This window comes from Prorops nasuta, unplaced genomic scaffold, assembly GCF_024137725.1.
Source record: "Prorops nasuta isolate Cenicafe-Biocafe unplaced genomic scaffold, Cenicafe_Pnas_1.2 PNAS00003, whole genome shotgun sequence".
Lineage (NCBI taxonomy): Eukaryota > Metazoa > Arthropoda > Insecta > Hymenoptera > Bethylidae > Prorops > Prorops nasuta.
The window spans coordinates 4707156-4724840 of record NW_027116800.1 but is presented as its reverse complement, the minus strand read 5'-3'; the positions used below and the strand labels follow the sequence as shown (position 1 = coordinate 4724840).

The 17685-nt window shown below is 37.6% G+C and overlaps 2 protein-coding genes across 7 annotated transcripts in view; both read right to left on the bottom strand.

The window, feature by feature from the left end:
- The window catches only part of LOC136785673 (terminal nucleotidyltransferase 5C), a 66210-nt gene extending 57900 nt beyond the window's left edge, over positions 1 to 8310 (bottom strand). Inside the window, exons 1-2 of one of the 3 annotated variants that reach the window (XM_066746856.1) lie at positions 7638 to 8310; positions 7444 to 7564 (exon numbers count right to left, since the gene is read on the bottom strand). In XM_066746856.1, the coding sequence (XP_066602953.1) occupies positions 7444 to 7536 (93 nt within the window). In that variant the 5' untranslated portion in view covers positions 7537 to 7564; positions 7638 to 8310. Of the gene's footprint in view, positions 1 to 7443 lie in introns of all 3 variants that reach the window. The other 2 variants (XM_066746857.1, XM_066746855.1) reach the window with 2 other exon arrangements.
- A 1503-nt stretch (positions 8311 to 9813) lies between these two features.
- Positions 9814 to 17428, bottom strand: BckdhB (Branched chain keto acid dehydrogenase E1 subunit beta). Of its 4 annotated transcripts, none has more exons than XM_066746859.1 (8): positions 16584 to 17422; positions 16382 to 16459; positions 15559 to 15761; positions 14034 to 14189; positions 12928 to 13099; positions 12594 to 12739; positions 10849 to 10935; positions 9814 to 10777 (listed from the first exon to the last, which is right to left on the bottom strand). In XM_066746859.1, the coding sequence occupies exons 1-8, from the start codon at positions 16720 to 16722 to the stop codon at positions 10637 to 10639; spliced, it is 1122 nt and encodes a 373-aa protein (XP_066602956.1). In that variant the 5' UTR covers positions 16723 to 17422; the 3' UTR covers positions 9814 to 10636. The 4 variants fall into 4 exon arrangements, with proteins under 4 accessions (XP_066602956.1, XP_066602959.1, XP_066602957.1 ...); XM_066746862.1 differs by having other exon boundaries at positions 16627 to 16702; XM_066746860.1 differs by lacking the exon at positions 16382 to 16459 and having other exon boundaries at positions 16584 to 17428.
- Between the last annotated feature and the right edge of the window lie 257 nt (positions 17429 to 17685).

The window sequence follows — 17685 nt, the reverse complement described above, 5'->3', positions numbered from 1 at the left end:
TAAAAGCCTGCAGCAAGAAATGGCTATGAATACAGGATAATTAAGGAAATGCAAATATTCCTTTTAGCTGTTGGTGATTCGTGAGGAAAAAGTAGCACGTACTGAAAGATGTGGCTAAGAAATTAAGCTATCCAAGCAGAATACAATTTGACTATAATCCTATATTTCTCTCTTTTTTCTATTCCTCTTCTGCTGCAGCGTTCAATTAGTCGATCATTATATTTTATTCTTATCTCGCACGTATATTCCAGCGATCTCATAATACACTTTTAATTTTTCTACAATAGTATATCAATCTGTCTACATATACAGCTATAACAAACGTATACGTAGCTTCTAAAATCATTGTAAAATTTTCGTGAAGTGTTGAAAAATCCACTTACAAACATTGATTCTTATTGTATGCATCATGTAGTGTAAAGATAACAATTCTGGCTGACTGTCGCAAATTTTCTTATTTTGACATTGCGACGCACACATACACACGCGCATGCGAGATACAGGGAAGATTTTATTTGCTTTCACTTATGGACGATCGAGATATTGGTTTAATGGAAGAAGTAGAAAATCCATTGAGAGTAAAGATGAGGAAGAGTGGAAATATAGCGCAGAAAGCAGGGAAATACGATAAATTGATGAGTGCGAGTGGAATGACTCTGCTTGTCTCGACTCACTTATGCAACAACCCCGTCATAGGTACTGTGCTACTCGCACAAGCGCTCGGTAAACCGAGAAGTCATACCAGACATTATACGTTACATGGAAGCGCGCGCGCACGCATACCACAGTGTTCAGCATTTATCAGCAATAATTGCCAATTGGAAAAACTTGTCAAAATGCGGCCCATTCAATTCTAAAAGTTGCATGGTCAACGAGATCCCATGAATGATAAATTATCTCTAAAGCAAATTACGACAACCGACAACGATGAAATCTATCTTTTCGTGCATCTTACGTCACATGTGACATGATTCAAATATAAGAACAATAATGCAGGATATAGTACAAAAATTCTTTCAAAAACATATTTTAATCTTCAACAGGAAATAACCTCGGCATTTTTTCTACAAATGATAATGAATAATTTAAAAAATCCTAAGTTATTATAAAGTGAGATTATATCAGTACGAATGAAGTAAGAAAAATAAAAGTTTTTCGTATATAATGAAATGAAAACGTAAAATGAATCTTTATCGCGCAAGTTGATCGTCAAATATTGGAAAGAGGGGAAAGAATTATCTATATATATATGTATACTAGCTAAATCATGTTCCAGACGAAGCTATACGAGATGAAAAGTGAAAAGATGCCGTTTTGAGGAACGAGGTCGCCCATTTCATCGAAGCTCTCGAGCAAAACGTATGATATGACCTCTATCCGCGTGAGTTTTTTCCCTATTGCTTATACTCATTTCTTTCTTTCTTCCAGCCCTTCCTTCTACTGTCCTCGGCTCAGATTAGCAGCAGGCAAACAGACAAACACGAAGAGTTGTGCGACTCCTCTCTCCCACCACCATGATCGCCCCCATCGAAATAACATTTTTCAGGCAGCCTTGATAAATCCGGTTGGTCCGGGTCCGGTGTGTATATAGTGTATATGTATATGTATAATAGGGTGGCGATGTGCGAGCGACCGCGGCCGCGATCGCCTTTGCTGCTGTTTCCTGAATCCTGTTTTATAAAATTCCCTGATAAATAGGTCGCTCCTTCTGCTTAATTGACCAGCTTGGCTGCTTTGCCAACGTTCCCATGTTTGGCCATTGATAAAATCCTCATTAGGGATCGGAAACATTACATCAGTCCACGTGGACAAGATTCTAGCTCTGACCATTGCCGATGATCATATCATGCTCAATTGAATATATATATATTAGCAATATATTCTATGCTTCCTTTCGTTTCTTTTGCCATTAAGTTATTTTCAATGCCGCTACCCGTGCGCTATCCAAACCTTTTTCCTCTCATCCTGGCATTTCAATAAATAACGCGATAACACTATATATAATTGCTTTGCCAAGAAAAATTGGCGTTTTCGGACAAGGGTATATATCTACCTAGCCAAACGAGCATCGTGCTTTCGTGCCTGGTGCTCGGAGCTTCTTGTATTTAACGATAAAGCGCCGGAACTATTAATAGCGACTGCCGCTTTAGTTCTGGATGCGTTATTTTTGAAATGGTTGTTGCGTGGGGCATAAAGTGCTGAGCGAGGAATCAAATGGTAGGACAGCGGAGCGACTAGCGAGCGATCTAGCGTCGAGAGAACAATGCGCTACGTGAGCATACCGTAATGTACAATAGAGAGTTACCTTCTGCCAAAACACTGAATATTCATTGATATTACACCGCATCGACGATATATTTTCAAGAAAATCAGACAAATTTTTCAAACCAAAGTTTCAAGGCTTATAAAAATGGCATTAATAATCATTTGATTCAAGGTGTCAATCATATATCTGTATAGTTAAGGTCGTCTCAAATTTAAGTGAAATTATATAAAAATGGAATGATATAAATCTTTTCTTACATATTCTTCGAGCTTTAAAGGAAGACGTATACCGGCGTTACAGAGCGAAAGTCTATTAATTGTTCCAATTGCGACCTTATTTCTTGACGGATTTTAAATATATTGGATAACTTTAAAAACACCCGCAGCTTATACATGGAAGTACGTTGAAAAATTTGTGGAAAAACGAAAAAATGAAAAAAATGTAAATAATTATTTTAATATTTTGAAAGCTACGCATAAACTTATATATTTTCCAATGTACTGCCCTAGATATAATTTCATTGCTTTTCTAAAGAGCCCAATAACACGAAGATCCATCAATAAATACGACCACAGCTTGAAAAATAGATTTTCACTCTGCAATGTCAATATACGGACTCCCCTTAACTCAAGAGCTTTCCAAATCTAATACTCTATTGAAGGATTTTTTCATTCAGTCATTCAGCAGATACTTTCATTTGAAATTATAAGTATATAGATGAGAGACTATGTTGTGGTATACACTGTACAGCAGTCGTGCAATGCACTACTTCAACCAAACCCTTAATTTCAAATGGAAGTATATAAATCTATGGGGTGAACGAGACTGGATGAAAGACTAAATCAATACATAGCATTTTGAATGGAAAGCTCTTCACAGTCAAGTTGCAAAAATATGATCAGTAAAAGATAGTCCATTTTAATTAAAAATAATTCAAGTTATCCTCCCGAAATTTTTGCTCTCAAGTCACCACTCTACTAAAATACATTCTTTTTTCTAAATAGTTCTTTTTCAGCCTTACAAATTTCGTTTAAAAATTTCTGTCTAAAATCCACCATTCTTAAGATATTCAAGTATTGTCAGACTATTTTCTTACACCCTGTATAACATACTACAACGATCAGTAAAGCATCCTGGCTGACCTGTATGATTCGCCGTCCAGCCAGCCGACGTTATACAAAACAGAAGCTATATACAAGTAATGCCGTAACGCTCTAAAACCGTAACGCCGTAACGCCGTAACGACGTAACGCTGTCCCAGTTCAATCAATCCGATGCTGTAACGATTACCATACGCTTTCACTACTCTATATCTTTTATCTACTTATAATGGTCTTTACACCCAATAACTATTGATTACCCGATAGGCAATTTGCATGAAAGCGAAAACGACCCTTTTATTACAACACATTTTATCAATAGCTCATGTATCCGACAGTTTGACCAACAATAAATAGGGGCGCTTGATCGATTTTTCTGGAATAATTAAGATATTAAACGAGTAATGGTCAGACGCTCGGTCAATCGTTATATACCGAACTATATGTCGGTGTAATTGAAAATTCTTCTTCCTTAATAATATTTCCAATGAGAATTATAGAAGCAATGCTTTGCAGAGGCTTACACGCGAAATAACTAAGGTATAATGCTGGTGCTGCTTATGCAATGCTGCCCTCAAGCAATTTACGCAAAGGATAAATGATTTGCATGCCAAACTGTATGGTCATTACGCTTTCATAAGGTCAGCGCTAGTTAGGTTTTCTATCTTGCTCAAAGTTGCTGTTCGCGATTACAGTAAGAGTACAATACCCTGCTCCTCAAGCCCTTCTTCCGTCTATATTATATATATATCAGCGAAAAAGCTCTGTAGGAAGACAAGTTCTGTTCTAGGTGAATGTACAGTCCATAATCGTCATATAGTCAAATTGTTTAATAAGCTTGTGTCAAGTTATTCAGGTTGCTCGACAAAAACAGACGCTTCCTTTTCTTCCTTATCATTTTATATTATATGTATATATATATATATATATATATATATACATATACCGTATATTAAAATGGAGCCCGTCATTGCAATACCTTTCGCTTAACCTTTTCTTCAGGTCCATCACTTTCACCAGCAACCATTGGGCCTTGTCCGCGCGTACACTGTAATACCATTCCTTCTCGCAACACTGATACAATTTCTTCCTCAACAAAATTCACCATAAATTAGTATTAACCAAGAGGAATAAATAAAGGATTTTAGTTTAGAGCTAGGCAAATTCTTATCGACGGATAGTCAATCGAACAAGTTTTATATAAATAGCGATAGGAATTTTATATTATTATTTAACTTGTACATAAACTGGTACACTTGATAAAAGTTGAGGGATTTTAGTGTTAAGGAGAATCGCCGCGTCGCGTCGCGTCACTTTGGTCTTATTTTAAACTTCACCTCGCAGACGGATAACTAAGTTTCAGTGTATAGCTGTGTAAACAAAATTCGCAAATGGTTGGCTAACTATATAGCAATACAGGCTCCGACGTGCCAAAGTGCCAGAAAAGAAAGAAATTCAGCAAAAAAGCCTTGTGTATATGACATACACAGCGTCAAATATATTCTTGATTTTGTTGGTGAAACCTGGTAGGTAATATTATCGAATTAGAGCGAAAGTAATGTCATTTTACAACACCTGTGTTTACCAATAATTTTAGCGTCTATATCTCTCTCGATTTCGAATCTCTGTATATAGACAATACACCTGAAACATTTATCGAAAGAGCGTTGATCAAGCCATACACAACTATCGTCTTTCTTCTTTACTCAATTTGTTTGCTTATTACATTCGATTATAATTATCATTGTACACAGATAATTAGAGAAAGTTTTCAAGGATCTGCGTCCATTGGAACAACTTTGATCAAGTGTCGTTATAAGTACAATAAAAAAAAGCAAAACAAACAAAGAAAAGTTTCTTAGGGAAGTTTTTTTTTCTCAGGGTGTTATCGTGACACTTTAGCGACAGGGCAATCGTTTATTCTAAAATATTATTGCTCCGATGGAAAAACGTAGGACGTAAATGAAAAGTTGCTATTCCATATGTAAAGGAGCGTTAAGAAGTTTCAGACAAGCGGAGGGAATGTAACCAATAATTTTCTTGTAATAACAAAGCTGGCTCTAATTATTACAGTATACCTGTGATAAACAGTTAGATCTTCTAACTAATCAAGTAAGTTTACAAGAAATACACTAGAATTATATATACTATTATATAGTATATATAGACTGAACAATAGACACTCATTTGACCTTATTGATCTAATTCTAAAGTAGAAAGACTTGATTTATGGTAGAAAGAAAATTGAGAGGAGATTATCATGTAATTTTGACAAATTCTTAATGTATGAATTTTATTACATATATATAGGGTCTCTCGTACACCATGGAAATAATTTTAACCGTATATTCCTAACATCATTTCAAGAAAAAAAAAGTCCTCGGTCATTTTTCTCTAAAGCCCGTAATATTACAGAAATATTAAAATATTTAATAACGTATAAATGGAGCGAGCGTATGTTATACAAGCGAATGGTCTCCCTCAGCGAGATTTATAAAAGGCATAAAAAATGTATAAACACGTTATATGAAATTATAAGTATCTATAGAAATAAGTTTTCATATTATTTGATAATTTAAAAATAAGATTCACAATTTATCCCTCTAACAGCTATGCCCCCCAGTATTCTTCGTAGCAAATTCGACTACATTATCTCTGTTGCTTCTTTCGTAATATCAATAACGCCGATGTTGCAATGTTCTTGAATAAAATTTTCTCGATATTATTTTAAATCTAATATTACTGTGTCATTGTATTTATTTTTACAAAACAACGAAAAAACATTACAAGATCGACGTTTATAATGATTTTATGAAAAAAAAAACTATATCAATAATTTAAGTCAATTTGTTACGAGGAGTAGTATAGGCGGCACAGCTGCAGAAAGAAAACCTTATGAACAACGTGTGTAATAACTATGACATTGTGAAGACCTAAATTAAAGCTTTATGATTTCTAATGTCGTTTATATACATTTTTTATTTCTTTTATAAATCTCGCTGAGAGGGACCATTTGCTTGAGTATGATATACACTGGCTCCGTTTAAAAATTACTAAATATTTGAATATCTTTGTAATCATGGACTTTGGAGAAAAATGACTCAGGACTTTTTAACTTAAAATGGTGCGAGGAATACATGGCTAAAATTATTCCCACGATGTACGGGACACCCTACATATGCAGCAGGTTAAATGGCAGAAAAGCAATTGATCGTTCCACTATTTTAACCAAATCCCTGCGGATTTGTGGATCGTAACGAAATCTATACAGATATATGTGCAAATGGCCTCGTCGCTAAGGCAGAATTATTCTTACGGTTACCGCGCGTCCGAGACACCCAATGACTCTTAAAATTAACCTTTCTCGCAAACATTAATCGATCAGACAGAAGACCTCGCTCGAGCTTCGAGATAGACCGAGCTCGCGCGACCAATGAGAAAAAAATCAATTCAATGGAATAACATGGTATAAAAGTTGAGTATTGCTTTGGTTTTACGATCGAATTCCATGTAAGAGTTGAATTTTATTGCAGTAATAAACGAATATGTATATCATAGATCGACGAAGAAGGGCATGGCAACGGCTCAGTTGCAACAGTAGTAGTATAGTATATATATCATGTAGATACAACCAACGAAGAACGCGAGGTGTCCACTTTTACTTTCGGTTACGAAGACGAGGTTCTCGGCATTCGAGCATGTACGTGCGCCGGCGTGTGCGTGCGGTGCGAGCAAGCCGATTAGCATAGCAGGAAGAGACGTTTAAAATGAATTTTCACGTGACACTCACCGGTCATCTGCGTGCGTCACCGATGCTTAGTGTTAGTCGTATCGTATATGTATAGTATATATGCGAGCGAGCGCGTGCACGCATACACATAAGTGTATAGAGACATGGAGGAGAAGAAGAGTAGAGAATAACTGTGTGAGAGAGGGGGGGGGAGGGGGAGGGGGAAGGGGAGAGGGAGAGAATAACGACGAAGCAAAGACCAGCTGCCGACCACGTAAAATACACGCGAAAGATGAGCTTTGCACGCGCCACTCTAGCAAGCTGTCGACTATGATTACGTAACTCACCTGCATGAGTGGTAACGACTGTGGATGATCGGGATCTTTCTCCTGCTGGTGCTCCACCTCTGACAACTCTTTCTTGCGATCAACCTTCTCCATTATTTCCAGCAGCCTGCAAAAGTGCAAACTTGCGATGGATCTCGATGAAATATATGCTCGATACTCGGTAGCCGCACGCGGAGAAAGGATGACTCACTCACCAAACGCAAAGGCAAACGCAAACGGCTCGTAAATTAACGTACTTTCGGAGAAAACACTGCTTGCCACCGCCGGTCACTCGTCAATGCTTATTCTCTATAGCTCCTGAGCTATACTGTAGGAACACGCGTCTATGCGATACATATACCAATATACATACATACATAGATATGTAACTCTCCGCAATTATAACTCTTTCTTTCCTCTTTGACTATAATAAGGCCAATCACGGCTCGGTATTCTCAACCTTTCTCAGCTCTCTCAACCTCGCACAATTTCTTGATAAAACAAATCTCTCCGCTACTTTTATTAAGACTTGCAATATTAGTTAGCCACTTTTCAAATTGGAGAACAGACGCTGCACACTGAACGATTGAAAATTTCAGAGCTCTAATATGGAAGTTGAGGATCGAGCATCTATTATTGATCGTGGAGGTTTAAAAGAGAGCAACCGGCACTCGCGATTCGAACAGAGACGAGCTCTTTGTCTTTCTCTCTCCCTCTCTCTCTCTCTCTCTCTTTCCGTCTAATCTGTAATTATAACGTGCGATGGCTTGAGCGAATAATTAACTCGAATAAGTAGGAAATACGTATCAGTGAGCAGAAACGCGTACCTTGCACGATGGTCGATTCTGGTGACGAGTTCGAATCAACGGAAACCGCACGAGGAACTGCCGAATGCTGACGACAGACAAACAACTCGAGCAGATTTTACAAGAGAAGAGAGAGAGAGAGAGAGAGAGTATAATAGGGGAGGGAGGTGCGAGATTAAGTGAAAAAAGAAAGATTATATCCCCCCACCCTCTCCTCCCACCTCAAATCTACTGTGGCCTCTCACATTCGAGCATCCGCTTCCTAAAATTAACAATGTTCTACGCCGATTATTAACTTCTTTTACAAATCAAGAGAACGAAGCTTTCGTTTGATCATCGCAATGGTAATCGGCATGCCGACAACGACACCGCCACGTTATTATTATACTATCGCGAATCTCTTATTGGTCGAAAGTCACGCATGCGTCTCTCTCTCCTACTGTACGAAAATCGCGGTGAATTTGAAGCCATTTGACCTACTCGAATTCAGAATTGCACAATTTTACCCGCACCGTAATGATTGTTCGGAATTTTTAGTATTTTTAACTTTGCAACTTTAGTCACCGACACTCCATAGTTCAACTGACTATATAATGTTATTTACAGTACTTTTATGAAAATCTGATAAATCTAGATAGGGATGTAATAATTTGATGTATATACCTTCGCTGTAAGTTTTTTGAAAGTTTTCTACCTGGTTATAATCAATCGCTCCTCCTTAATTTTCGTCCTTCTGCGTCCTTCTCTCTACATTCTATTTATTTTCCTTTTTCCCCTCCAAGAGCAGCAGCAGCAGCAGCAGCACCCTTCGATTCCTCTCTCCTTCCCAGCCGAACCCGGACTCAGTCTCTGTCTGTGTAGAGCGTAGCACAACTTTCACGTATCATAATACACAGTGAAAGAATGTGGTTTCCCTTTCAAATTACAAAATACAGTATACGAGAACGCAGGACACGACGCAGTGTACGTCGATATCGTACATTTTCTTTCTTTACCCTTGGTTCGGCTTCTTGGGTTTATTTTATTACAAGCTCTGTTCACGCAGAGAGAGAGAGAGAGAGAGAATCTTATTTCTTCTCCTTATTATATACTAGAAATATTTATATTCAATTGTTGAAATGGACTTGCAGTGTAGCGAAGCCTCCTGTTTCTACAGGTATATTCGTATAACAGCAAACATACTATATATTCATTCGCACCCGTCGTAATAAGGATAGGGGAGAGATGTATCAAATATCACGCGTTATACGATTTTTCGTGTGGACGCGGTGCAGTGCAGGCTTAGCAAGATCGATGCTCTCAATTTCTGTATTGTAATCTCTTTCAAGTAGGCCATGGTCATCGATCGTATGTTCATACGCAGGGAAAGACGGAACAGAGAGCACACGTAATTGATTTTTAGCAGACTCTCGCTTGAAAATCCTTGAAGATTCTTGATGAAGAGCAAGCAAGTATTGTCAAAGAATTATCAGACTTCCTACAATTATATTTTATATTGCAGCTTAATTAGACGCACGAATAGCAGCTTCGCTTAAGTATAACCAGACATAAATCTTGAGAAAGGTTAATAGCAGCAGGTTAAAAGTCAATGTCCAAATTTTTATTCCATCATATATATAAAAACTGATAAATACATTGCATAAATTTGATATACACATATACATAGACCAGACTGTATAGGTATATATAACGTTAATAGTCTGCCAGTGGCGAGTATAGGTGTATGGAAGATAAAAGCTGCAGAAGGGGCTGGTATTAGATGCAGGGACTGGAAAAGGGTATGATATATAGCATATAAGTATATAAGTATAATTTCGCAAGTCGAAGAAACGGCCGGCTGCAGAGATTTCAAACGAGGCAAAGCCTGCATTAAAGTTGTGGTAAGACCGGTCTTCGCGAGCACGTGATAAGACAGTGTCCTGTCTGTAGTATGTACTAGGTATATATATAGCTATTGGTCAGCGCGAAAATAAACGCGATCGGCTGGTACACAGTTCCGCAACTGTTATAACTGATGGATTAAAGTAATTTTTAATAAAACTGCATTCGTCAACCGAAGCAAGTGCTCGAGAGATTATTATTCGATGGCCCCACTTGAGAGACGTGCGGAGATTCGCGGAGCATCAAGTACGCACTCGGGATTAGTGGTGTGTAGTCGAGAAGGGCTTCGCGAGCCAAGGATGCTTCAATCTTCTTCTCTTCTCTTCTCTTCTCTTCTCTTCTCTTCCTTTCCTGCTTCGCAAATATTTTCCCGGCCTCCCTGCAGCTATTCCAGCTCTCCAAGCTGGCCATGCTAGCATATTATAGGTATACTGGATGCTCTATACACTGGATGGATAAATGCATGTAGCTCCTTTCTAGTCGGTATGCGCCAACTCTCACTGCCAAGTGCTGCTCTTTAGTCGATTTCAGTAATTAAGGACCTTCTCGATAGCGGCGAGACAACGCCACTTATCCGGCAGGTAGAAAGGCTCGAATACGTGGGGAAATGGTGTATCCCATCCTGTCACTCTTTGTACCGGTGCTTCCAAATGCAGGAAGCTCTCCTCCTGCCAATTTACACATTTCCTCGTTACTCCTCTCTTCCTCTCACTCTAGTCGCGAAGAAAGATTCTCCTACCTGAATGGTTGCAGCTACTTCAGCACCGAAACCGCACGTCAGTGGTGCTTCGTGGCTGACGATAACCCGTCCTGTTTTACTGGCAGACTACAAAATATTAACAAGTGAATATATAACCAAAAATTCTGAGCTTCTTTGTTACAATTTAGATTTTTCAATCTTTTAAAACCTTTTTGCCAAATGACAATAATTTTTTGGATTTTACAAGTAAGAGATCAGCTATAAGAGAGAATCTCTTTTTACTTCAATTACACGGTGTCGACTAATTAAAATGACTCGGAGCATGATGCGATAACAAGCGCATCTCTGTAACTATAAGAGATATTAAATTTTTTCACAGTATCTTTCCCGAACGTCTTACTATTCACCTTCAGAAAAATGTTATGCAAAATTTTGATAGGCTACAATAGTCACAGAGATGCACTAGTAATTGCATCTATATACGCTTCAAGTCATTTTAATTGGCGGACTCCAATAATATACAAGCATGCTAGTATATCATATGATTAATTTTAACACTGAAATTAATTCCTGGCAAAATTTAAATCTCTTTCTCTCTCTATATACTGACCATATTTCACATCGAGTTTACATAATTACGGTGAATTGGCTATATTACGCTTCGCGTTAAGTGAACAGGTTGTTGGATATTTTGATAAATAGAGTTGCCCAGCCGAGCGTGATAGTGAGATTGGGAAGGTACAAAGCAGTCGAGTGAAATTTCTCAAAAGTTGATTCGCTTGGTTACCGGTCATGCTGACTTATGCTAATCGAACTGCGTACCTAGCTAAATATTATATAGAACCAAAGGTGAGCGTAATTGGAAACTCGTTAAATATAATTCGCGATATATTCACGGATCCGTCGAGTCTGTCAATATAGTATCGATCTGCCTATATATACTTTTTACAAAATAGAAAAATTGCAAAAAATCATTGCTGCAACTGTGTCGGGAATTCCGAAGTATCGTTAAAAAATTTCCAAATAAATGATTAACACGATTTCTGCACCGATCGTATAAAGAACCTGTAATTTTATTCCGAACGAGCTGTATAGAAACGTAATATAAAACAATGTTTATCGAGATTTGCTGGTAATAGCGGCGTTATTAAAATGTCGAAAGTATAGCTTTAACGAAAGAAAAAGAAAACACGAAGAAGAAGAAGAAGAGAGCAGCAGCCAGAGCGGGAGATTCGAATCAAAGCTTTGCTTATTTTACAGATAAAGTAGATTAGAGTGAGATTTTACAGACACACGGATATTTGCATTATATGTATATGTATAAACAAAAGAAATAGAAAATGTCCGGTGAACAAGGAATAGCCGTTAAAGTGGGGAAATCCCCATTGGAAGAGGATGGTGGAACGTTTCATACTTGGCTGGTCCGAACATTTTTTAGTCGAGTAATAAAATATTTTACATGTGCAAACTGGTGTGCGCCTGTCCTCGGCCGGTTTATCGACAGTAGTGTATAGGACACCGTATCGTAATAAGTGGGCGAGGAAGGAGCTTAGCATTGGCTATAGAGCGTAGTATATAGGATAGATGCTGTAGAAGAAGAAGGACAGGCGGATGCGGGTAAAAAGGAAGAAATCACCATAGCGGACGAGGGAAGGTTGTAGAAGAGCGAGAGAACACAGGAGGATAAGTTACAGTGGAAAATGAGATAGAGTAAGGCGTAGAAGAGGAGGGAGAGGGTTGGGGGGGAGCAGAGTCCTGCGGCAGGAATCGTGAAGAGATTTTACCTTGCACACGAGCTCCGCGTCCCAAGGCAGGATGGAAACAAGGTCTATCACCTCGCAAGACGCGCCGAGCCTTTCTTCAGCAAGATCCGCAACTTCCAGCAGTACGTGCACTTGAGTACCCCAACCTATCAGCGTTACATCCTTACCTGCCAGACAAATAACATATACCTATACGAATTCTAATATATTCTGTACTAAGACTATATTGACCAAAAATTTTTTATCCAATGATAATGAAAGAGCAATTACACATTTATATATATATATATACCACTTATCGTGTGTTTCCTATAAAACATGCGAATATATATATATATATACATAGGTACTATACCTTCTCGTACAATTTCAGCCGTGCTCAAGGCTATTTTGTAATACTCCTCCGGCACGTTGTCCCTTGCGGTTCGATATAAAATCTTAGGCTCCATTATAATACAGGGATCCGGTTCATCGATGCAGCTCAGCAATAATCCTTTGGCCTGTATGGGTCCTCTGGGTATGACGATCTGTCGACAGAAATAAGTTTGAAAACGTGTAATAATCTCATCGTATATTTGGCTGGGTTCAAATAAGAGTAAAGAGAGAGGATAAAAAATCTCATTCCACGGAATCCACGCGCGCGGTATTCGATAGAATGGAGAAGATGGCTCTCGCGTTGTCCAGGAAATAGTACGCAACGTGTATTGTACATGCAGTCGGAACTTTCTTCATGCATACCTAGAATACGTCGTACAATATATTCATGGAATTTCTTACTTCTTACGCAAAGTTAAACCGCCTCTCTATATTTGTGTGTGTATATATATAAACGTATACATCGTATACGTGTAGGAGGAACAGCTTCCAAGCAAAAAGGAAAATTTGGAAGATATATATAAGTCTTAGATTATTTATCTCGCGTAAGTCTCACCATTTTGATCCAAAATTCAAAATGATCAAGGCCATTAATTATTATCAAAACTGAATTTATCGACGCCGCCTCGCTGTAATACTCGCGCCAATTATACAGAACATATTGAGCCGAGAATAGTCAGCAGTTAATTATAAGCCTTGTTAATTAGCGTTTGACGGGCGCAGCTTGACATTAGCTCCCGCTGGAATAACATAGCTGCGTGGGCAACAGCTGTTTGCGATTGAAACAGCAGCTAGCTCCGTCGAACGAGAAGGCCTTCGACTTTCCTCTTGGCCTTTACTTGGACGATTCTTATTTGTAAGAACTGCAAATTCTATATCTATTAGCGTATACGCTACTCTTGTTCGATCACTACATCTGCTGGATGATGCATGCGTGGATTCTCTCGTCGTTTCGGCACCTACGACGACCACGACGACAAGACTCTTGAAATACCACGGCCGATAAGGAAGATCCCTCCGATACCTCGTCAATTTCCAACTCCTCCCTCATCTGCCCCCTTCCGTGCACTAGGCAAAAATCATCACCTTCAAGCCTGGCGTGTGAGCGAAATATGCTTCGGGACTTTGAGAATGATAAAGCCCACCGTGACCAACCGCACCGCAGGGTGTGCGAACCGTCAGTTTCCCGCAATGGTCATCACCTCCACTCCGATACCTCATCTTTGCAGCTTCGTTCACCAGCTGGAATAAATATGCGTTCCTTCTTTAAATTATATGCCCCTAAAACGAAATTGCAAAATTAAAATCATTACATTCGTATTATCTATATTGTTGTACGCTATAGGATTTTAATCACGATGCTAATATTGCCATGTGATGTTCTTAAATATGCTGTTCCCGACCCTCCTCCCGTCTATACTTATGAAATTTATTTTCTCAGATTATCGTCATAGTATACTTAGTACATGTATTCATGAGGCTGCGATAACACGCATGTGAGAATCTAAACAAAGCAGATAATTACTATATGTGTATGTGTATATGTATATGTATATACAATGTGTCCAAAAGTCATGCGCATTTTTAAAACGACACGTTTTGGACAGCCCCGTAAATGCATGGATGAAATTAATAATCGGTGCATTGTTTCGAAAAACTCTTGAGTCGAGTTACAAGAATTGTAATAAAAAGTAGGGCGTTCTTTTTAAAAAATTCAAAATGATCTTTATATGTTTTTCAACCAATCTATCAAGGTCAAACCAATGTAGCCATCTTATAGATTTTTAAAAGTACCTTATTAAAGCCTTTTGTCTAAAATGCATATATAGTATTAGTAATATACATGACTTTTTGGATACACTTCGTATACATAATGAGTGTCCCAAAAGTCTGGAAACACCTAAATATCTTGAAAATGGTCAGAAATTTCATAAGAAATTTATGAGATACTTCTTGATGAGTACTTGAAAATAATTACATCTTCCGACCATACTTTTATGACCTTGAAAAACATCGTGGAAGATCACAATAATTTTTATGAATTTTACCATTCGTCACGTGCTGATTTATCTCAAGAACTTTCAAAAATGTTCTTTTCATTCGTTCATTTTATCCAGTCGTTTACGAGATATTTCGATTTGAAAGTACACGTAGGAGAGCGACTATGCATTTGTCGCGTAACGGTCACGCAGTCTATTCCAGCTAAACCAGCTAAGCCCACAACTATGTATAATTACCAGTCGAAATATCTCAAAAACGACTGAATAATATAAAAAAATTAAAAAAGAGCTTTGAAAGGCTCTTGGAATAAATTACAAAAATGTTCAATAAAAAAATAGGAGTTTCAATTAAAAAGAAACATATTGTTACCTTCGTATTAAATTCAGGATGCTTTTTAAAATCATACAAATTGTATTACCAGGCAATTCTTTTCAGGTAGCCGAAAAATATCTTATTCAATTTTTTTTATACGAAATCTCTCTCTTAGCATTTTAACATATATTTCAGTGTATCCAGAGTTCTGAAACACCCTGAATATTATCGCGGTCGACCAACCGAGAGCAATTATACATAATATGGAGTATACAGAAAGGCTGCAGCAGGTACCTACTTGATCGAAAGCTGGGAAAATATAATCTGCAAATTGAATCTCTGCTATGGCGGTGGAGCCGACATTCGCTATACCGATTCCCAGCCCGACTATTCCTTGCTCGCATAGTGGTGTGTTGAATACTCGATCGCTGCCAAACCGATCGCGAAGGCCCACGGTACATCGAAAGATTCCTCCATACGCCACGTCTTCTCCAAAAATCACTATTTCATCCCAAAAAAAATTAATTTCATTAATTACTATGACGTGGCAGCAATATCAACTTCTCAGACCTTTAAAGTTCTCCTAGTAAATACAATAAAAGTTTATAAAATATTATATATATAAGAATAGTTATTGAACATTTTGTATACCTATTCAATAAATATTCTTATAATGTTCTACTAATATTAGTGTTTACTGGACTAGATCCATTGGGTTAATTAACAAGTCGTGAATTCAACTCAGAACATACGCGCTTTTTAGTCTGATAAGATAAGCAGTAAATTCCAAAATATATTTTTAAACGCTAAGTAATTCAAACCTCTCGGGCATGCGTCCTTAGATTTGCAATTATTTTTCTACCACTAATACAGCCACTGAATACTCTTTAACAAAAATTTTAAATTAGGAAATCAAGAAATGAGCCATATATACGTGTTTTATCCAGTGAGAGAGCATAATCAATTTTTCAACAGTATACTTAGTCGTTGCGCAGATCGTTTTTGATTAGTTACATAATAAGTATATGTCAGTTTAATCATTGATGCTCTCTCTCTCTCTCTCTCTCTCTCTCTGTGTTTATCGCTACACTAAGTATATACATATACATATATACACGTACCAGCAGTTGGATCTTTTTCCAAACTAAGAGCCAACGCTTCATTTATCGCTTGAACCATATTGATTTCTTTGGTTTTGCCTATTATAAAAAAAAAAAGAAAATAATACAAAGGATTGACGAGAGAGATGCACTATACATATAGGTAGGCTTCCAAAGATCGCAAGATCAATTCAGTGTTTGGTTGCTCATTATCATTATTTACCGGCATTATCGACCTTGCCACCAGGATAAAATTTAAAGTGTACCGTTCTGGCATGATTTTGCTTCAAGTACTTCACTATAGAATTGGCAAATAAGCCGAATCGATCAGGAAATCGCGCGCACCACTTGCTTAGAATCATCGCGAGCACTGAACCACTCGATACTGTCTCTTGCTTGTCGAAGCCTTGGTAATCAGACCATTCAGGCCTCCTTATCTTTCTTACAAATAATAGTATTTACACACAATACTGTATTTTACCGCGCAGAGTCCCCTCCCGTACTCGACCTCAAACGAATTTCGTAAACATCACGATCAACATTTTTTCTGAGTTCTTCCTATCGGATAGCTGGTTATTGTACATCCATTCTATATATTATAAACTTGTATAGAGTTAATGAATATAAGAAAAAAACTCTACTAATATTTTTATATCTGGCCCCTAATTCTATATATCCTGAATATAAAGTTGACAAGATTGTCTGATTATTTCTGTTTCCGTAAAATGTAGTTAATTAAAAATTACATCAATCTAGACCCTGGCTCGTAGGTTTACATAAAATGTTGAAAATGAATCTGCGTAGCGCATGGAATTCCTCGTCGGCAAGAGACGTTCGTTGTCTTTCTGACGGATTATTAGAGTCATTTACACGAGCATCAATCTATTATATGAAAAACTCCGCCTGCAGAATCATTAACTTGTATGAATATTCTATTGTGTTGATCAATTTGATAGGTATTATACTTGATAAATGGCTCAAACTCATCCTACAAAAGACAACGCATATTTTCTGAACGTAAGATGCTTCTGCGCCAGTACGCCGACTACATATATACTAATTTTAATAATTTATCATAATTTAACCAATGCTTCGATTGGAATAAATTTGAATGCAGTTCATTCTATCTCTTTAAGAATAGAGAGAATCTGTCATAATTTTATCAAATTTCTTAAATCCGCATAATAGTCGTATATATCGACGAAAGTAAAATATTAATATAATATGAAACGGTCACTTGGAGCGTTATTTTACAAATGCTTTCTCCTTGTCTTTGTACAAAGCGAATATTTGAATTTTAGTCCTGATCAGGCGATTGACGAGAA